This window comes from Leucoraja erinacea, chromosome 30 (assembly GCF_028641065.1).
Source record: "Leucoraja erinacea ecotype New England chromosome 30, Leri_hhj_1, whole genome shotgun sequence".
Classification (NCBI taxonomy): domain Eukaryota; kingdom Metazoa; phylum Chordata; class Chondrichthyes; order Rajiformes; family Rajidae; genus Leucoraja; species Leucoraja erinaceus.
Genome location: NC_073406.1, coordinates 22,156,308 through 22,179,261, shown reverse-complemented (window position 1 = coordinate 22,179,261; position 22,954 = coordinate 22,156,308). Strand labels below are relative to the sequence as shown.

The 22,954-nt window shown below is 45.8% G+C and overlaps 1 protein-coding gene across 1 annotated transcript in view; it reads left to right on the top strand.

Annotated features, from left to right (window-relative positions):
* Nucleotides 1-21,103, top strand: part of casz1 (castor zinc finger 1) — a 138,918-nt gene extending 117,815 nt beyond the window's left edge. Inside the window, exons 19-21 of the mRNA XM_055659022.1 lie at nucleotides 4,804-5,005; nucleotides 5,902-6,153; nucleotides 12,783-21,103. Coding sequence (XP_055514997.1) covers nucleotides 4,804-5,005; nucleotides 5,902-6,153; nucleotides 12,783-13,882 — 1,554 coding nt within the window. The 3' untranslated portion in view covers nucleotides 13,883-21,103. The remainder of the gene's footprint in view (nucleotides 1-4,803; nucleotides 5,006-5,901; nucleotides 6,154-12,782) is intronic.
* Nucleotides 21,104-22,954: the final 1,851 nt, after the last annotated feature.

Here is a 22,954-nt window from a genome sequence, read left to right as displayed (position 1 = left end):
CGTTCTACCACTGTCCCTTCGCAGTTACTCTCATTGGTACAAAATCTCTTCCTGCAAGGAGAAAAGTAACAACCAAAGGAGAAGAGGGAACTTGCAATATGCAACAGCTTTGTGCACCACAGTCCCCACTCATCAGCAGTGTGTCAATGACCAGTGAACTGCTGTGGGAAACAATGAACTGCTCATACCGGTTTGCAAAAAAAAACACAAAGTGCTGGAGCAGCTCAGCAGCTCAGGCAGCATCTCTGGAGAACTGCTGTTGGGATTTTCAACAGCCTGTGTAAAGAATGGAGCTATAACTCCGTCATTTTGTCAAAGTGCCGTCGTTCTCATGCACCTTCATTGAACTACATGTATCGGATCACAAGTAGGAAAGACAGATGGAACTGGCATATCAGGAGCCTTGATCTCCTGACTAGCAGGGCTGTTGTCGACAGTCAGTTACAAGGAAGGTTGTATTTAGGGTGGCCATGAGGGATGGAGCAACTCGTAAGTTCCTGGCCACATGCAGACTGTAGAGAATGAGATGCAGTGGCACTGTCACTTCATCCATCAGTCATACTGGCATCATTGTTCACTCTCTTTGCCCACTTGCCCCGCCCCAGTCCTGGCTCATACTCAGGTATGTGTAACTTATGGGCCTGTCCCACTTAGGCGATTTTTTAGGCGACTACAGGCGACTGCAGAAAAACTTTCAACATGTTGAAATTTTTTCTGCGACAGTGGCGACAATTTGGGCTGTCGTAGGTTGGCGTAGGTGCGGTTGGCGCCAGGTTGACGTAGGTTGCCGCCAGGTTAACGTAGGTTGTCACTGGTTCTGACTTTGGTGAATTCCATTGTCCTAGTCGCTGGCAGTCGCCAAGTTGGGTAAGGCCCATTAGATTTCTTAGTTACACAAAGAGGCCATTCAGCCCACTGTATCCTTGCAGACCACAAAGCACACATATTTACACCTGTCTTCCTCTAATCCCATTTCCTGGATTCTCATGAACACCCTCCACTCACCTACACACATGGTGCAACTGACAGTGGCTGATTAACCTACTTTGGGACCGGGAAGGTGACTGGAGCACCTGGAGGAAAAAAGGGGAACATACAAACTCCAAACAGACAGCACTGGAGGTCAGGGTTGAATCCTGGTCTATGGCATTGTGAGGCAGAGGTTCTACCAGCTCCATCACTGTACTGTCCACTTGTATCAAGAGTCAAGAGTGTTTGTCATGTGCACCTTTTATTTTAACGAGGATGTTTCTGTAACCGGCTTCCGTCTCCGCACTAGTATCTTTGCTCCGCTGTGGGATCTTTGTTGCGGAGACGGAAGCCGGTTACGGAAATGGGGCCGAAAATTACCCATGAACCTGCCCATGACCGTAATACGTCTTTTTCGTCGAGTGAACTATCTTGCTTGCTATAGGATCTTTGGTAACGAGAGTGTTATTGTCACAACCGTTCACTCTCAATCCCCGGGAATCTCTCTCAGCTCTGCTTACCACAAGCAATGGGGTTGATCGACTGAGAAGCCTGCTTTCCGGGAACAACCAACAAGCAGTATCCAGATCTCAAGCATCTGATCCTGAGGCCTCTCCTGGTGACCTTTTGACAAACAACCCAAAAATATAATTATTAGAAAAGCACAAGAAATTATTCAAAAGAACCTAAATTATTAGAAATTAATAAGATATAAAGAAGTATGCATTCATCTGCAATTACTTTTTCAGTCTGAAGAATGGTCTCGACCCGAAACATCACCTATTCCTTCGCTTCATAGATGCTGCCTCACCCGCTGAGTTTCTCCAGCATTTTTGTCTACCTTACTTTTTAATCAGTCAGCGACCTGGCTGAAAGGAGCCATGGAGTCATAGATGCATCACAGAAACAAGCCCTTCATCCGAGTCTATGCCGAACATCAAGTTCAAGTTCAAGTTTATTGTCATGTGTCCCTGATAGGACAATGACATTCTTGCTTTGCTTCAGCACACAGAACTATAAAACACATGAATAAATAAACTGATAAAGTGCAAATAACAAATAATGGGTTATTAATGTTCAGAATTTTGGCCGAGCCAGGTTTAATAGCCTGATGGCTGTGGGGAAGTAGCTATTCCTGAACCTGGTCATTGTAGTCTTCAGGCTCCTGTACCTTCTACCTGACGGTAGCAGGGAGATGAGTGTGTGGCCAGGATGGTGTGGGTCTTTGATGATACTGCCAGCCTTTTTGAGGCAGCGACTTCGATAAATCCCCTCGATGGAAGGAAGGTCAGAGCCAATGATGGACTGGGCAGTGTTTCCTCCTTTTTGTAGTCTCTTCCTCTCCAGGGCGCTCAAGTTGCCGAACCAAGCCACGATGCAACCGGTCAGCATGCACTCTACTGTGCACCTGTAGAAGTTAGAGAGAGTCTTCCTTGACAAACCGACTCTCCGTAATCTTCTCAGGAAGTAGAGGCGCTGATGAGCTTTCTTGATAATCGCATTAGTGTTCTCGGACCAGGAAAGATCTTCAGAGATGTGCACGCCCAGGTTTGAAGCTCTTGACCCTTTCAACCATTGACCCGTTGATATAAACGGGACTGTGGGTCCCCATCCTACTCCTTCCAAAGTCCACAATCAGTTCTTGGTTTTGCTGGTGTTGAGGGTCAGGTTATTGTGCTGGCACCATATGGACAGTTGCTCGATCTCTCTTCTATACTCGGACTCATCCCCATCAGTGATACGTCCCACAACAGTGGTGTCGTCAGCGAACTTGATGATGGAGTTCGCACTATGACCGGCTACGCAGTCATGAGTATAGAGTGAGTACAGCAGGGGGCTGAGCACGCAGCCTTGAGGTGCTCCCGTGCTGATTGTTATTGAGTCTGACACATTTCCACCAATACGAACAGACTGTGGTCTGTGGATGAGGAAGTCGAGGATCCAATTGCAGAGGGATGCGCAGAGACCCAGTTCTGCGAGTTTGGTAACCAGCTTGGAGGGGATGATAGTATTAAATGCCGAGCTGTAATCAATGAATAACAGCCTGGCATATGAGTTTTTGTTGTCCAAGTGGTCCAGAGTGGAGTGGAGGACCAGCGAGATCGCATCCACCGTTGATCTGTTGTGGCTGTAAGCAAACTGCAGTGGGTCCAGGTTTTTGTCGAGGTAGGAGTTGATTTTCGCCATGATCAACCTCTCGAAGCACTTCACCACCACAGGCCGGTAGTCATTGGGGCACATCACCTTACTCTTCTTGGGCACAGGTATAATTGATGCCTTTTTGAAGCAGGTGGGGACCTCAGACCTCAGTAGTGAGAGGTTGAAAATGTCCGTAAAAACTCCAGCCAGTTGGTCCGCACAGGTTTTTAGAACACGCCCAGGTATACCATCAGGTCCAGGTGCTTTTCGGGGGTTCACCCCTCTGAACGATTTCCTGACGTCGGCCTCTGTGACTGAGACTGAAATACCATCACAATGAATGGGGGCTCGGGAAGGCACATCAGTATTCTCCCTGTCAAAGCGTGCGTAAAACGCATTGAGCTCGTCAGGGAGTCAACCACCCATTTCCACTAATTTAATCCAATTTAATTCTCTGCACATTCCTATTGAGTCCCCCCAGATTCTACCATGAACTACACACAAGGGGGAATTTACAGTGGGCAATGAACTGACCAACCCACTCTGGGATGTGAGGGGATACTGAAGTGGCCAGAGGAAACCCATTCTGTCACAGAGAAAATGTGCAAACTCCAGACATCACTCAAGGTCAGGATAGAACCCATGTCTCCGTGAGGCAGCAGCATCAGCAGCTAAGCTACGGCACCACCCTATCTCCAGCCTGAAGCTGAATTTGGGATGAATTTGAAGAGCCCCTAGCCCTGAGTTCACTTTCACTTGCATTCGGGTACACAGGGAGTCGGCTTCATTGGTTGCTGGACACCAGTTCATCTCTGACATTCCTCCTCTTGAACGCAAGCACAGGGATCATCTACCAAGTGACCAGGGTTTGAGTGTGGAACTGGCTCCTGAGGTGGACATCACCAGTGGTTCTCCACAGCCACGATTATACTTCAACCTAATCGCTTTGAAGTCTAACCTACAAGGGTGGTCTGTGGGGTTCATCGAGAGGTGGGGATGTGTGAGATGTACAGGTAGGCCACATTAGGATTGGCATGTGCATTTATAATTATTGCACCACACAATAGTTCTGCTTGACAACTTACAGAGATGGTGAAGATGAATCCTACAGATCTATACAATTTGGATGAGGTGATCCAGTTGATTGCTTCCAATAAAGTACTGCAAGGAGATTAAAGATTTCATCCAATGAGAAACATTTTCCACAATACTATTGGGAGAAAAAATCTTGTTGATGGATTGGTGGAGGAGGCTCTGGTATTCATGGTGAATCGGTGAGTTCTGTCTTAGATTAGGATAGACTGCCTGCTAAGTACATTGGAAGGAACATAATGAGAAGGTGGACATTTCCTTGAAGCAGGTGGACAGGATTCCTGAGCAAAAATCAAAGCGCTGAATGAACTCAATGGGCCAGGCAGCATCTATGGAGGGAAATGGGCCGATGATGGTTCAGGCCAGAATTCTTCTTCAGTCTCGGTCTGTCCATTTTCCACCACAGGTACTGCCTGAGCCAGAGTTCCTCCAGCAGTTTGTTTTTTTTTGCTCAAGATTCCAGCATCTGCAGTCTCTTGTCTCCGTGGACAGAATTCCTGCTTCACAGGTGGCGGAGTGCGAGGTGATACGTTCCTGGCCCCACACCTCTTGTTCCCAACTCTGCCGAATTTTACCTTCCTAACCCTGGATCTTTCTCCGCAGGGACACAGGACTGACGACGGGAACATGGCTGCCACCAGCGGCTCCTCGGCTGTGACGTCAACATCGAACATGATGGACATGGAAACAGACGAGTGCATGGACTACCCCACGGCCACCAGCCCAGGCGGCCTGTCCTCCGAGTCATCGGTACCAGACCGCAGCTGCACCAGCACGCCAGTCGGCAACGAAAGCAGTGCGGCAGGTGAGGTCTCCAACCATCAGAGTTCTCCTCCTAGTTCAATATTGAACCAGCCAGCCTCCAGCAGGAGGTCAAGACAGGCAAGGGATTAAATGCAACCCAAAATGGCTGGGAGTCCCCAAAGGGCCAGGCAGCAAGGAACGGTGGGCAGGTTATATTTCAGGCCTGCCATCTGAAGCATAACTCACCAACAGCAGAAACGGGCTGGCTGAATGCGATGTAGGTTAAGACGTAGAAAACTGCAGATGCTGAACCAACCCTGAGCAAATAAAAATCTGCTGGAGGAACTCAGCGGGTCATGACGCATCTGTGGAGGGATGTACAGACAATGTCATGGATCAGGACCTTCTCCAGATCGAAGACGGTGGAACTCTACAAGGAAGTACTTTTCTCCTTCAAACAATTAGTTGGTGATGATCCCCAGCAACAGAAGAGGGAGGAGAGGAAGATGGAGAAAAGGGAGAGAGGGCCAGGATTGAAAGAAAAATAGAAAGGGAAGCAGAGAGGGACAATAGAAAACAGAAACTGATCGGGAAAGGGGATAACGAGAGCAGTGGTGAGATTGGGTAGGGGAAAGGAAATAGGGCAAAAGGAAAAAAAACAAAGAAATGAGAGGAGAGCGAGTGACAGGAGAAAGAGCTGCGTGTAAGAGAGGAGAGAAACAATTGGCTATTATGAAGGGTCTGTATGTTTAATACTTTAAAATCTCAAAGATGGCAGTGGGGTGCAAGTACATACACACAAACACACCAGTATGACTTCCATTGTTACGCCTGTGCTAAGTTTAAGTTGATCATTTTTACTGCTTCTCCATTTTCATCTTTTCACTGTGGTGCCTGGCTGTGATTTCATTTCGTTTTGTTTTGTTTCTCCTTCTGCTTTCCCAAATATTCTTTTAGGCTACCTGGTTACTCCTGCTGACGCTACCCGCAATGCACCATCTCCATCCTTGCCACAAGCCTTGTTCCGAACCTCCCATTCTTCACTGCCATTCCTCCTCTCTCCATCCTGTCTCTCACACTCTCTGCTCAGCGCGACTCTTGGATCCACCAGGAATGTTGTCAAAGCAACCTGCACGCCTGGTCTCAATCCGACCATTGCTGCTCCCACACCGATTAAAAGCGATGTCCCAATAGTTCAGGATGCTGCAGGTACTCATAAACAAGGTTTAACCACTTAAAGCAAAAACTTCTGAAGAGCTCTGGTCATATGTAATAGTAATGTGTTTTTAATCAATGCTGTCAGCTATGATTAAACAAATGCATGGCCTCTGCCTGGTCTCAATGTAATTACACTCACCAGAAAGGCAAACTTTGGTTCGGAATGGTTAATCAGCATTGCCTTCCAGTGACATTGTAACCATACAGTGTCAGGTTTGGGTGAGACCAGAGCAAAGAGCTATCTTTTGGATATAGCTGCCTTTGATCCAGTGGAGGCTTTGTTAGATTGGATCTTGGGTTGAAGGCATTGATCTAAGTGAAGAGATTGCATACAGGGGTCTTTTACTCTCTGGGTGTTAGAAGAATAAAGGGCCTGTCCCACTTACGCGACCTTTACAGGCGACCACCGACATCCGTGATAGGTCGCCGAAATTTTCAACATGTTGAAAATTCAGCGACAACCAGAAAGACGCTACGAATCTTTGGAGACCTCTCACGACCATACAGGCGACCCCTGGCAACATGTCACGGGTGACCACTCATGACTGTACAGGCGACCCCTGGCAACATGTCACGGGTGACCACTCATGACTGTACAGGCGACCCCTGGCAACATGTCGCGGGTGACCACTCACGACCATACAGGCGCCCCCTGGCAACATGTCACGGGTGACCACTCACGACCATACAGGCGACCCCTGGCAACACGTCGCGGTTGACCTCTCATGACCATACAGGCGACCCCTGGCAACATGTCACGGGTGACCTCTCACGACCATACAGGCGACCCCTGGCAACATGTCACGGGTGACCTCTCATGACCATACAGGGCGACCCCTGGCAACATGTCACGGGTGACCACTCACGACCATACAGGCGACCCCTGGCAACATGTCACGGGTGACCACTCACGACCATACAGGCGACCCCTGGCAACATGTCACGGGTGACCACTCACGACCATACAGGCGACCCCTGGCAACATGTCCGGGTGACCTATCACGACCATAGGAGACCTCTCATGACATTACAACCTGTATGGTCATGAGGGGTCTCCTATGGTTGTGAGAGGTCTCCAAAGAGTCGTAGCGTCTTTCTGGTCGCCACTGAATTTTCAACATGTTGAAAATTTCGGCGACCTATCACGGGTGCCGGCAGTCGCCCGTAAAGGTCGCGTAAGTGGGACAGGCCCTTAAGTAACATCATTGAATAATATCAGGTTTTGAGAGAGGTTGAAAGGACAGTGGTGAACAGTTGTTTCCACTTGCTGGAGAATGTGGGACTTGTGGGGATGGTATGGTGAGATGAGGAGTGACATCTCTAAGTGTGGTAAATCTGAAAACCAGCACCTCGGACATCATAGCACCTTCAAGGCAATGGTGTGGACTTTTGTGCTTGGGTCTCCAGGTGGAACTAGAATCCACAACCTTCTGACTTTGGTGCAAGAGTCTTGCCCATTGGTCCTTGGGAGGCACCAGGAAGAAGAGTCAGCCAGCTCTTAGCAAGGGAGGAGATTAGGCAGAAGAGGAAAGGGCAAAATGAGACAGGTGTAACATGCTGGGAAAAGACTAGTGCTGGGACAGTGTAGAACCAACAAGTGTAATAAAGCAACAGCAATTTCCCCAAAACTCTGAGAGACACCAATGATGTCGTCTGTGGCCTTTATGACTTAAATATCAAAGTTAGCTGCCGATATTTATATAGTGCTGAAATGCTTTGCAAATGTTATTCAAATACAAGTGTGAGTTATGATTATCTGTGTTTATAACACACAGTAATCATGCCAACTTTGCATCGGTTTTCCAATTGACAAGTTCTCAGCAACACTGAGTTGAGGTTACTCTCAGCTTTACTGCACTCCCATATCTTCTGCTGCTTTGTTAGTGACCTTCCATCATGTGGGGGTGTCCGCTCATGATCGAGCAGTGTTCAGTTCCATTTGCCCTTCCTCAGAAAATGACGTGGTCAGTCCTTGCCCAAAGAAGAGTGGCTGTGGTTGTCGGAGGCCAACCATTCAGACCATCATTGCAGAAATACTGATGGGCCTGTCCCACTTAGGCGAGTGCAGGAGACTCTGCGCTCGCCACATGTTCGCTGGTGGTCTCTGGTGAGTCTCCTTCATGGTCGCGAGGAGTTCCCGCATTCTGGGGACTAGTCGCAGCCTCAGTAGGGTCGCCGCAAATTTTTCAACATGTTGAAAATTATTCTGTGACCAAATATTGGCCACCATGGAGAAAATTGCTAATCCTCTAGACGTAGGTGCGGTTGTAGTGGGGTCGCCATGTAGTTACAGGTAGACGAGGTGGCCATAGGTAGTTTTAGTTCATCGCCTTTGCTGATCGGGCATTTTCATTGGGTCATTGAGGGAAAAAAACGTAAGCACGAGTTTTCAGAATCAAGGATAACCGACCGGTAATGTTAAATGACCACCAAACTTCACAGCTGTGTATCTCTGGCTTATTAAAAGTTGTCTGGCTTCGTAAGAGTGTTTCCACTACTTCTTCTCCCCCCTTCCCCCCCCCCCCCCCCCCCCCCCCCCCCCCCTCTTTTTAAGGGCTTAAGCCGTCTTAACCTTCCAGTTCATCACAGTGTGTGTCTGTATCACCTTGACTTTGCACCATGTGAATTTCAGACAGCGCTCCCTCCCCTTGCCCTGTCCCCAGCTTTTGCGATATGTTTGTGTGTGTGTTCCACTCTGGCAGTCGCTGTTCCAGTTCCTGGTTTTTGAGGCGAGTGCCGGCAACTTGACAGTCGCCAGCAGTCTGCTGAAAAAATCGCCTAAGTGGGACGCCCTTGAGGGCAGTGATCCTGGCCAAGCCATCTTCGCCAAGATCCATACAGCATCCAAGCAAGGGTAGACAAATGGCAAATAGTAAAATTGTCAGCCAATGACCGTCACCAAACTGAGGACCTATTCTTGATGTTCAGTGACATTGCCATCACCTGTCTGTCCACCATCAACATCCTGGCCATTATCATCGTTAAACAGAAGTCAGAACTGGACCAGCACAGGTAGCATGGCCACAAACGCAGGACAAAACTGGGTATTAAGCAGTGAATGAGTAACCTCCTGACAACAGGTCATTCCGCCCTCTACAAGGCCCGAAGAGCGCGACAGACCACTCTCCACTTGCCAGCCCCCAACTCACAAGCAACCTGCCCTCATCCAGGACAAAGCAACCCCCATTATCCAAACGGATCATTGCTTCCACCATCCACGCAGAGTGGTCTATTATCTCCCATTATCCACACACCATCAACAATTCAGTCATTGACCTAGGATCTCAAACATTACCTCCATGATAGTGACTCCATTATGCCAGTAAATACGATGTGGGTTACATTTAGTAGCACGATGGCGCAACAGGTAGATCTGCTGCCTCACAGAGAATTTGCTGAAAAGTAAATATTAACATAACATAGAAAATAGGTGCAGGAGTCCTAAAACGTATGCCCTGTCACCATTTCACGGTAGAGCACCTTTCCCCAAGTACTCCACCAATATGTCACCTCCTCACCTCACTGTAGACTAGCACGGGGGGGTTGATGCTGGGAATTGCATTTTGTTGACAGCTGATGTTGGCGCCTCTAACATTAACAACGTCAGGCACAACCAGGTGACAATAAGGCTGTACTGTTAACATTGCTGCCGCCTTTGGGACTTGAGTGCATTCTCATTTTTCCCCTTTTTCCTTTTTTTTAAACAATGCCTGTTGAAGCCAACAGCTGGCTCTGTTGACTAAACAAACACCCAGTATCCCCATTGTGCACAGAATCATACCACCATGCACATTAGTTGTTGTTTTTATCAAACATGGCTCCAGGGATGTTGAACAGCGCAAAACCAGCAACAATGTTTGGTTTTCTTTCAAAATCATCAAGGAGCAGGAGCCCATTTGGCTCCTCGTATTTGTACCATCCCTCTGAAAGAGCTCTCCAACTTATCCTGCACTTTGCAGCTTTCATGTAGCTTTGGAGTTTTTCCCCGCACATATTTAATCCCCACATATAGTCTGCTTCTGGTAGCCAGTCCATGGCAAACCTGAAAGAATCTTCTCGAATTCGAAAAATCCACATAAAAATGTTGCAGATGCTGAGAATCTGAAACAAAAAACGCTAAATTCTGGAAACACTCAGCAGCCAGACCACACCAATGGAGAGAAACCATTTATTGTTTCAGGTCTGATGAAGGGTCTTTAATCGGTAATGTTAACTCTGTTTCTCTTTCCACTGTGGCGACCTGACCTGCTGAGGGTTTTCCAACATTTTCTGTTTTTGTTTCTTGAAGTTGCTTTGTTGTAATGAAAATTGATATTGTTGACTATTTTTTTTTAATTCCCCTGTATCGCTTAAAGATAGCAGAGTCAGGGGATTTGGGGAGAAGGCAGGCACAGGGTACTGATTGGGGATGATCACATTGACTGGCAGTGAAGGACCGAATGGCCTACTCCTGCACCTATTGCCTATTGTATATCTGTTCCCAAAACTGTGGCTGTTTCTATGGATAGGTGTTTTTTGGGCCGAGACAATATTTCTGACCAATACCATCCCATAAACATGTTCTCTGGAGATGCTGCCTGACCTACTGAGTTACTCCAACACTTTGTGTCCTTTTGTGTACTAATCAGCACCTGCGGTTCATAGTTTCTACAACCCTGTAAGATATTATCTGTAATTTTGGAGTGATGTGTAGTTTTCTTCACCTTCAGATTGCCCCACTTCTCTCTGCAACAGGCATGATTTAACCCATGTCTGAAACACCTCGCTTGTCTGAGCGTGTAGTCTAGTGTGCAGCCAGGTGTCAACGCTGGCTATCACAATGGAAAGGCCCTCATCAATGGGCTTTAACCAAATATTTTTGGAACACATTTTATTTCAATGGACATGAAAATTAGAGGGAAATTTTAATTTGTTTTTTATGAATATTGTACATTAATCTCAATGGTATAAAACAAATATTTGCATATGGTGTCAACAATATTCTAAGTTGGAGGGAAAATAAAAATAAACAAAATGCTGAACTAACACAGAACTGCAGATGCTGGAAGGGTTTCGACCCGAAATGTCACCTATTCCTTCGCTCTATAGATGCTGCCTCACCCGCTGAGTTTCTCCAGCACTTTTGTCTACCTTCAAACTAACACAGTGGGTCAGGCAACACCTCTGGAGAATATGTATAAGTGATGTTTCAAGTTTGGACACAAAAAGTAATCTGTCGATGTTCTTCACAGATGCTGCCTGACCGTCGAGTTACTTCAGAACTTTGTGTCTTTTTTTAAAAACCGGCATCCGAGGTTCCTTGTGTCTCTCCATTCTAAGGCAGAGAGGTTCATTTCCCTGAAGAGGAACTAAATTAGTGATTGAAATTTGAGCTGATAGAGAAAATCCATGTGTAACTATCCCCACTCACTTCATTTCTGCCAAAATAAAATTCTGCCTAGATCGAGAGAAATCTCTGCCGTTTCTGTCACATATTTTTATTCCTCCGGTTTTTCCATAGACTGTTTTCTTGGTCAGCATGGGTAAGTTGGGTTTAAGAAGGAACTGCAGATGCTGAAAAATCAAAGGTAGACAAAAGTGCTGGAGAAACTCAGTGGGTGCAGCAGCATCTATGGAGCGAAGGAAATAGGCAACGTTTCGGGCCGAATCCCTTAGGGTTTCGTCCCGAAACGTTGCCTATTTCCTTCGCTCCATAGATGCTGCTGCTCCCGCTGAGTTTCTCCAGCACTTTTGTCTACCATGGGTAAGTTGGGGCTGAAGGGCCTGTTTCCATGCTGTGCATGAGCACAGCCGTAATTAGGACAAATTAATAGGCTACCATTTAGGTAGGGTCTTTTGTACCCTTAGGATTTCCCAAACCACTTCCTAAGACTGGCCATTGGACAACCTGTTCTCATTTTTCTCTTCACCTTACACAAGTTCCCTCAGGCAGACATCTTTGTTTCACAGGATTGTATTATGGAGAGGATTCAGATTCAGGCATCACTCGGGTCTTCCCCATGTCTCTTAGTACTTTAGAAATGGAGTTACTGTTGCTAGACAGGGAACAGCCAATCCATGCATAGCAAGATCCCAATAGGACAAAATATATGCCGATATAGGCCAGGATACCAGCTGCTAAATCACTTACAAACTGTCTCATGGGTTATTTTTTCACCTCCACTTGAGAGCACAACATAACAGAGCAGCAGCATCCTCAAACACACTGCAATGGAGCTTCAGCCGACATCTCTGCACTCAAGTCTCCGGATTGGGACTTGAATGCACAGCTGCTGACTCAGAGGCAAGGTTGCTGCTTCTCATGTGGGTTCAAATACTGGGTCTGTGCATTCTTCATTTTCCCATGTAGGATATTCAATTATCTAATTAGTGCAATGTTTTCTGTGTAATCACTCTTAATAATTCCATGAACGGATCTGGGAGAGAGGTAGATTTGCATTACATTGGGCTGCATTGGACATTGCATTAATGGTGTGATTGAATCTCTGTCAAATGTCATCTGTGGTTTTGATAGAGCATGAATGCAGATTGCAATGTTGATAATGCAACTGTCTCATTCTGCAAATGGAATCAGAGTGGAGTAATGCAGCAGTTTAATGCTTTTCTCTTTCTGTGTCCAGGGAACACAATTTCTCTCCCGACCGCTTCTGGTGCGAAGAAGAGGTTCTGGATCATCGAAGACATGTCCCCATTCGGAAAGCGGCGAAAGACAGCCTCCTCTCGGAAGATGCTGGACGAAGGGATGATGCTGGAGGGCTTCAAGCGCTACGACCTGTACGAGGACTGCAAAGACCCCTCCTGCCAGTTCTCGCTGAAGGTGACCCATTACCACTGCACCCGGGAGAACTGCGGCTACAAGTTCTGCGGGCGCACCCACATGTACAAGCACGCCCAGCACCACGACCGGGTAGACAACCTGGTGCTGGACGACTTCAAGCGCTTCAAGTCGTCGCTGCGCTGCAACTTTGCGGACTGCCAGTTCTCGGGCAACAGCACCCACTTCCACTGCCTGCGCTGCGGGTTCCGCTGCACCGACAGTACCAAGGTGACGGCGCACCGCAAGCACCACGGCAAGCAGGACGTGATCAGCGCCGCCGGCTTCTGCCAGTTCAGCTCCAGCGTGGACTGCGAGGTGGCCGACTGCAAGTACAAGCTCAAGTGCTCTCACTTCCACTGCACCTACCCGGAGTGCAAGCACACGGTGGTCGGCATGTCGCAGATGGACTCGCACAAGCGCAAGCACGAGAAGCAGGAGCGCGGGGATGTGCCGCCACCCTCGCCCGCCCGCGAGACCCCGCACGGCCCGGCTGCCGTTGCCGCCTCCGCCGTCTCCATCCTCGAGTACGACTCGCAGGGATCGTCCCTCAACCTGGACGGTTCCCTCAACCTGGGCAGCGGCGCGGACGGAGCGCTCTTCTTCCTCAAGAACGCGGCTGGCGTCGGCCTCAACGACTCGCTGGATATGAGCGCCAAACCGCGGCATGAGGAGGCTGTTGCCGCCATGACCGTTGCTCCTGTTGTCGTCGCCCCCAGCACCGCCGCCGCCCCCCAGGACCACGTCACTGCAACATCTGGTGACATCGAGGACGACAACGACATGACGCAGGACGAGGAGTTCAACGAAGATGATGACGATCTCCACACGGACTCGGACAGTTGCCATGGCAGCACGCCTGAGCACATGGGCCTAGTGGGGAAAGGCGAAGCCTTGGGCCTGTAGCCGGGACATCCACTTCCCTTCTCCCACCCAAACCCAACTTGTCCTCTCAAAAACACTTCCTTCACTTATCTGGGATGACAAATTTCCCCCCGATTTTAACAAAATGAAAACATTAGTCATGAGTAGGACGGAAAAGCGAGAGCTCCACGGGCGTGGCGTTTGTTCAGGGGCCTGGCAGCCTTCACACTCCCATCAGGATCAAATGGAGACTCCTCCACCCTCAACCATGCTTCCAGACCAGCTGGCGACAATAGGACAGTGCCCACAACTCGAGAAAGAACCATCAACTTCGATGAACAAAACAATTGGCTTCAGATGGTACGTGCAGTAGGAAGAACTTGCTCCCTAAAAAAAAGATGTTTACAACCTGACCAACATGATTAAACCCTTTTAATATGCAGGAAAAATGGGGGAAAAAGATCTATAATCCAACATTTCTGGAGTTGGACACCATGTAATATTTGGGTATTACCTTTGCTACCGAAAACTCCTTGGTTGCGTGTGTGCATGTCTGCTAGATTCTATTATTTTAATTTTTGGAATTTTAAAGAAAACAAAGTATATGAAACCGAAAATTGATAAGCAGTTTGCAGCTGCAGTGTACAATATGGTATGTCAGAGTGTGCAAGTGAAGAATTTACAAAAGCAGTTTGAAATGGCCGTTTGGTGCAGTCAGTCCCACCATCGCCGCTGACGGGCGATGATGAGAAGCCTTCAAGGTCAAGACATTAAACGCCTTCTTGCTAAATTCTGAAGCACTGAGTGTGGATGAACAAACGTTCATCGTGAAACACTTCATACTTGTGCTCAGACCGAGTGAAGTTTCATTTTTGCTCTTCCATTAATTTATTTTTACTTTGAAGATTTTTTGTTTCCTCTCTTCCTTGCCCTGGAGTTTGCTTTCTTTTTATCCCAGATCATGTCCTATTACAGGTTGCAGCTCTTTCCATTCCAAACCTCTCAGCCTCTTGGCACTGTTCCAGAATGATTTTTCCCCCCACAATTGTAAAGAAGCCATATGGCATCTGGAAGCTTCGACGATTTTTTTTGTTTGTTTTGTAGATAGAATGAGAACATTTCAAACAAAGTTATTTTTATATATTTAAAGCAGAAATCAATTTGAATGTTGTAGATACTTTCAGGCCCAACATGGTCACATTGTTTGCAAATCATTTGCCACCACATTGAATCTAACTCTTTGAGGCTTAAAGCTGTGGTTTCTCTATTTAAAGGGGTCTCTGTGTGTTTCTGTGTATGAGTTTCTGATCAAAAGCTGTCTCTCCTCTGTGTGCTTAAAGATTATTTGAAAGCAGGGCCATTATATCTTTAAAACTGAATACGACACAAATTTGCAAACTTTAAAAAAGCATCAGGAATCAGGTAACTATGTACAACACATTTGCTCATTTTCTATCCAAATATCAAGTAATACAATACTTAAGGAAAACATAGTGGAACAGAGCAGAGTCTGATGAAGGGTCCCAATCTGAAACGTCACCTATCCATGTTCTCCAGGGATGCTGCCTGACCCACTGAGTTACTCCAGCATTTTGTGACTTGGGGAACAAGATAAACCCATCTCACTGTCTCGTCTCTGCCTGCCAACTTCATTGGTCATTGTGTTCCATCAATGTTAACTGTCTGAAATTTAAAAAAAAAAGAGGAATCGGTATAAATTATTAGGTTAGCCAGAATCTGCGAAAGATAAATAGTTTCTCATTCCACAGATGCTGCCTAACACACTGAGCTTTTCCAGCATTTGCCGCTATTTTAGAAGCAAGTGTGACCTGCTTCCCCATATTTAATACTCCACAATCATGCTGGCAATTCCACTCTCACTCACTGAGACACAGGGGGGCATTGTTCCACTGCAGCAGCTGGCTCAAGGACACCCTTACCTGGGGTGCCTGCTCCCAACGGTGTACCCATGCCTTTCCAGGTCTGTTGCCCCCTTACCTCCCCCCCGCAGCCATCTTAATTTCAGATGACACTAGTCTTGCTAATTGAATAGATTTTACAGTCCCCACACAACGCATACTTTAGCAGCAGATTAATGACGTCTATTTTCACCTTTCCTGAAAGCTCAGTCTCTTAATTACTCTTCTAAAATTGTCAGTTTAAAACCACATTTGTCACTAACCAGTAGAGTTTAGCTGGTGTAAACCTCTTTAAAGTGGCCCTGTTATTGTAAATAGATTAGTTTGTGTGTGTAGTCCTTGTTATAGAAGCCCCTGGACAAGACCAATTATAAACTTACCGCATGGTGCATCCACAGATGAAATGGACAAATGATTCCAAGCTTTGGGGAGTATCCTATTAATTAGAGCACCCCCAACACGCTGTGACACTACACCAACTTGAGCAATCAGATGAGGCAGCGGGGGATTTTGCAAAGTCTAGCACCCTAAATTAACAGGGAGACCTCAGCCTTCAATCTCAATAATGCACCAATTTATTGTCTCCTGTCAAAGGGGAAAAATTCCTCTGATGCTCATTGTAAAAGGCATCGCTTTGCCAGCCCAAAGTTGCACCTTTTAATGGAGGGCTAGCATTACTGGGGAGAAGAGTGGCCAGCGGCAAGCACTGGCCAGCAAACCACCGGCCCAGAGAAGGCAGAAGAGCCCCTGAGGATCTGCCATTAGCTCCTCCCTATTCTCATCATAAGAACGGCCTGACACCATGTAAAGTCATGGTTGATGACACCAACCCAATCTCTTAGTTTATACACCCTGACCCAAAATGTCACCTATCCAGTGTGAACAAGGGTCCCAACCCGAAAAGTCAACAGTCCACAGAGGCTTCCTGACCTACTGAGTTACTACAGCACTTTGCATTTTGCTCTAAGATTATCTCCCATTTGCTCTAATTGAACACTTGCTAAGACCATTGTCCTTTCATTGTCACCAAACTCTACGGACTAGGTATTAATTTGTCCTCCAGTTTCCAGTCAGTGGTTCAGGGTTAGCAGGATTGTGCATCATGTAACGTCATTGGGACCTTTACCTTAGCTTCTCTGCTCCAGCAACCCTGCTCACTGGCTTGGCCACCTCCAGTCATGACTGTTCCAGTGGTGTTAGCTGATCTCCAGGATTGCACTCCACAAACTCCAACCCATTGAAAACTTCACAGACTGTAACTAACCATCAGAGTCTTACTCGCACATCATATTATGCTGCTCATCATGACTGAGAAGAAGAGTACAGCATGGGCACGGGCCCTTCAGCCCAACACATCTGCGCCCAACATGATGCCGTGTTAAACTAATCTGCCTGCAATAGGATCCACATCCCTCCATTCTCGCCTATCCATGTGCCCGTCTAAAAGCTTCTTAAATGCCACTATCATATCTGCTTCCACCACCAACCATGGAAGCTCATTCCAGGCACTTTCCAAAAAAACATACATCTGCTTTAATTTTTTCCCATCTCACCTTAAATCTTTGCCCTCTTGACATGTTGCACCTTGGGGAAAAAGGTTCTGACATTCAACCATGTCTCTGCTTCTCATCATTTTATAAAGCGTTATCAGATCTCCCATCAGCCTCCGACACTCCAGATAAAATAATCTAAGCATGTCCAACCTATCCCCATAGGGAATACCCTCTAATTCAGGCAGCTCTCTGTTGTGTCCTCTACACAGGCTCCATAAGGGGGCTACACGCAACTACAGAACTACAGCAATATTCCAAATGTCCAAAATATTCCAAAACTACTAGAACTACACGCAATATTCCAAATGTGGCCTAACCAAAGTTTTACAAAGTTGCAACATGACTTCCTGACTTTATACCCAAAGCTTTGACTGATGAAGGCGAGCATACCATATGTCTCCTTGTCCTGCTGCTTTCAGGGAGCTGTAGACGTGGACCCCCAAGTCCCTCTGTACATCAATGCTGTTAACTGCATACATTTCACCTCCCAAAGTACAACCCATTTCATCTCATTTGCCCAGATTAAACTCCATCTGCCCATATATCTGCAACTGATCTATATCCTGCTGCATTTTTTTCTCCAACAAACAGGTTTTGGTGGGGTTTTCCAACAAATCTCATCCGAACCTTTCATCATGCAAGTTGCTTCACGGCAGTGTCTTCTCATTAACTCAGTATCCTCTCCACACCACCATCCACCCCAGGAGACTTCTGTCCTCAAATGTTTAGCTCCACCACTCTTCCACTTCAGCAAGAGAGGCCCTGCCTCTCAGACACCAAGTCTGTGAAAATCCCAGGCACCATCCTCGCCACTGCCGCCCTACCAAAGAGGCATTGGGACTGAGAGTGATGTACCAGAGGCACTGAATTAGTGGAAGAGGAAACGATGTTATGCTGTGGCAGTACAGGGGAGGTCAACGCTATTGTATTCAGGAAGAGAGATGCCATGTGGAGTCATGCGGTAATGGCCAGTCAAAATTTGACCGAAAGATCACTACGGAAGCAAAATATATTAAATCACTGTGTGAATTATTATTTAAAACTGAGGATGTACATACACAAAACTACAGGTAGTAAAAGAAAAGGGAAATGTGTGGAGACAGTGTCATAAATTAAGAATGAGGCAAATTACATTTTTTTCCACTACAGAGCTAAAGTATTCTTAACATGGCCCTACATCTAAGAAGCTATTTTCCTCTTTAACATTTGGAAGATCCTTTCCCTTAAAAATATTAAAAGGCAATGCTTTAACTTAAAGCAGATGTGTATTAGCAGGTCAGTTGACAAACCTGACTGATGTTTAACAGTGACACTGTTGCCATAGTTATATATCACGAGAATACTCGGGCTCCTATGGAATTAAATAATGGCTCTTAATAGGGCAGTGTCTGATCTTATTGGTACATATTTTGTCAGTGAGAGAAGCACTACAAGCAGGTGTTGAAAGTAATGAACATGCAAACCTGCTTTGTGTCTTTTTGTAACATATTTAAGTTTGCACTAATTCTGTTTTATATTAGAACCCTACCAATTAACGCGAAACAAGATCACCACATAATTGCCATTCTTAAAGTAGCAGTCACCCTTTTACTGGCAGTTTTTTGAAACTGATCTTCTATGATTATTTGATAACAATCCCTGCAGTTAACAAACTTGTGAGCGGTATTGTGGGAAGCTATAATGGACTGGCTTTCCTACATCAACCAGAGCACATCAGGCCAGTGGGACTGCTGTCGTTTAAGGAGGACATACTGTGTCTTATTCTTTCCCAGGGCACAAGTGTCACCAACATGAACTCTTTAAGGAGTAATCCTTTCCGCACTAAATTCTGAAGTAAACTAAGGATACTGTGTTCCATTGTAGTCAATGATGGAAATTGTGTGTGTGCACATATAAAAGCATGTATGTGATGTATGTGTTTGTGTGTGTGTCGTCTGCATCAGTGCTTGGTCTGAGTGAGTGAGCATGTCTCAGTGTGTGTGTGTGAGAGAGCTCAAGTTTCAGCATGTGTGTATTTATGTGTGCTTGCGTGTGTGTGTGTGTGTGTGCACGTGCGAGTGATTGTTTGTGGATGAGCGTACCAGCACACATACGTGAGCGTGTGTGAGTGAGCAACTCTCAACATGGGTGTGAACTGAGAGTGAGTGAGTCTCAGTGTGAGACAGAGGGAGAGACTCTGAGCCCTGTTTTTTTTACTTGTTTAAGATCCAGCATTCTGTGTGATTCATTTATTTATTTCCGCACCAATATCATATCAACAGGAAATAATAAGAAATCAGTACAACTGTTTGAGGAATTCCTACCCACACACACAAAGACAAGTTCACCCATCCTCAGAGGGTTAAAGCCACGAGAATAATATGTTTTATTTGAAGAACTTCCTTTTTAAAAAATAATTCTGGAATAACCCATAGATTTATTTTGTGTGTGCAATTCCTTTAAAGATGGAAGTGTAACAGGCCCTTTAACAATAAGGCCATGGATACATAGATTGTTAGCACTGACACAGAGTATGGTTCAGGTTAAACTTGAATTTTGTAGGATGCAAATTAACTGGTTTCCTATGAATATTAATTGCTAAATAATTTAATACCGTTATCTCTGTTTTATTTTTGTGTGCTCTTTATCTTGCTGTCGATCTGCTAGTGGGTTCTATTTAAAAGTCAAAGAAGAGGCAGGCAATACTAATTGTTTTTTTTTCGAATTCAGTACGTATTTTGAAAAAAAATACTGTAAAATGCTTAGAGCTGGGAAACATTTTATGCACTTGGATCTATCCGCTGGGTGTCCCTTGTTTTAAATACATATAGAGCATGTTAAAAGTCCAAACGCTGTTAAGTTTTTCCTCTCTTCCTTCCTTTCTTCTGTGATGTTTTGAAAAACGGGTAATACATCACCAGATGTTTGCCAGATGGCATTGTGTAGATAGTCTACCAGAAATATGAAGAGAAAATAAAATAATCATTATGTACAACCAGACAGGAACAACCTCCAAATCTTCTAAATAGCCAAGCTGCTGAAGCAATTGATCATTTTACTGTTAATTTAACTAAAACTGGATTGATCTTTTGGAGACAAGACAAAGGAAAAATTACAATGTAGCAAAAAGAGAATTCTAGCCTTTGTAATATATATATTGCACACTGGGATAAGAAGCCATCTCTAGATCACATGGATTTGTGTAATTTTTTTCTCTATGGGGAGAACTTGCTCCACATACGGTGTACATGCCTCTCTATATATATATGGAGACAACTCAACTTTTTTTAAATGCTTTGGAAAGACGTTCTCCAATACTTGAATATTGACCCCCTTGGCACCTATGTTATTGATAACTGAATATTTTTCCACTTGAATCTAGTGCTGTTAGAAATTTAATATATGTGTTTTATTTATTTGATTGGTTTTGCATGACTGATGCAAGGGTTTGAGATTTTCACTCAATAAAAACTGGAAAAAAAAACAACCATTCTCGGCCCTTATTTTTAATGCACTTTGCCGACACTAGCTGGAAACGAGGAAATGTAACCACAAAACTGAAAACAAAATGAAGAAATCGGAAACAAAAAAACAGAAGACGCTACAAATGGTCAGATGCTCAGGCAGCATCGGCAGAGAGAAACAGAGATAATGTTTCAGGTCAAGTCCCTTTATCAGGCATTTCATTCTCATCTTCAAACTGATAGGTTTAACTCTGTTTCCCTCTCCCCAGATACTGCCTGACCTGCTGAATGTTTCCAAGAATGAAACGTTGTTTGATGTTAGAGGGGCAATGGTCAGTGAGGTGGGATTTGAAGGGGTCTGTTTTGCTGGAGCCATGAGACAACCACACCTTCTCTGTGACCATCCCATGTTACTTGGAAGCCACCTTGTTTTGTATTCATTAGCTAAGCTAGTTCTTTTCAAAACACAACAAAAGCTTTTTACTGTATCTCGGAATAAACTAAACCAAACTGAGGTGGCAGAATGTGACTTGCTCTGTGAAAAATAATGAAGGAAAAACTCGTGACCCTAATAAGGGGCTGTCCCACTGTACGAGCTAATTCAAGAACTCTCCCGAGTTTGAAAAAAAATCAATCTCGTGGTAAACACGTAGAATGTACGTAGCGGGTACGTCGGAGCTCGGGACCGTCTCTCAGCGGCTCGTAACGCTAACGGCCGGTGCTCGGGAAACGAGGTAAGCTCGTGAAGACTCATGAAGATTTTTCAACCTGTTGTAAAATGCCCACGAGAGCCCCGAGTACCTATGAGCGGCTATTACCGTAATTCTCCGAGATCGAATCGGGAAACTCGGGAGAACTCTTAAATTAGCTCGTACAGTGGGACAGCCCTTTAAGTGGTGAGGTTGGATAGGCCAGTCTTTTCTTCTCACTCTCCACTTGATGTTCTCAGTTGCGGCTGCAATTGTTTCAGTGTCCTTGTCCTAGCTGGCTCTGCCCCACCTGAGTTGTGGCAAAGATTACACAAGAGTGAGTGATTGCTCACGCAAAGAGCGATGGATCTTTACAATTCTCTACTGTCAAGACTGTTTATGTGTCAAGTGCACTGGGATGGGAACAATATCATTCTTACTCGCTGCAGCTTCACAGGTACATTAAGAGCAACAGCACAACAAACAAACACACAGGGCGGCACAGTGGCACAGCGGTAGAGTTTCTACCTTCCAGTGCCAAGAGACCCGGGTTTGATCCTGACTACCGGTTAGATGCAGGAAGATTGTTCCCGATGTTGGGGAAGTCCAGGACAAGGGGTCACAGCTTAGGGATAAGGGGGCAATCCTTTAAAACCAAGATGAGAAGAACTTTTTTCACACAGAGAGTGGTGAGTCTCTGGAACTCTCTGCCGCAGAGGGTAGTCGAGGCCAGTTCATTGGCTATATTTAATAGGGAGTTAGATGTGGCCCTTGTGGCTAAGGGGATCAGAGGGTATGGAGAGAAGGCAGGTACGGGATACTGAGTTGGATGATCAGCCATGATCATATTGAATGGCGGTGCAGGCTCGAAGGGCCGAATGGCCTACTCCTGCACCTAATTTCTATGTTTCTGTCTGTACGGAGTTTGAATGTTCTCCCTGGGAAGCGTAGCTTTTCTCCGGGTGCTCCGGTTTCCTCCCACACTCCAAAGACGTGCAGGTTTGTAGGTTCATTGGCTTCTGTGAATTGTAAATTGGCCCTGGTGTGCTAGTGTACGGGGTGATCGCTGGTCGGCGCAGACTCAGTGGGGTGAAGGGCCCGTTTCCTCGCTGTGTCTCTAAAGTCTGAACATGCACAGTTCATAGAGTCATATAGCATTGAAACAGACCCTTCAGCCAAACCTGCCCATGTCAACTGAGATACCTTTTCTATGGTATGGGGCATTTATGGTAGAATCTATGATTCTGTGCATTCTGTCAATCTATAGTCTAAATATATACTATAAATGATCAGTTATTCTAGGTTAAGCTATAATAGTGCCATAGTACCAAAGTGCATAGAGCAATGTTGGTGGATACAAAGTCCGCAGTAGTTTGGTGCTGAGGTAGGGCTGGGGTGAGGGTGGTTCAAGAAACTGGATGTTGACGGGAAGGATCCAATGTTGGATCTGGAGGTAATCGTTTTCAGGCTCCTGTACCTACTTCCCAATGATAGCAGTGGTGTAGGTAGC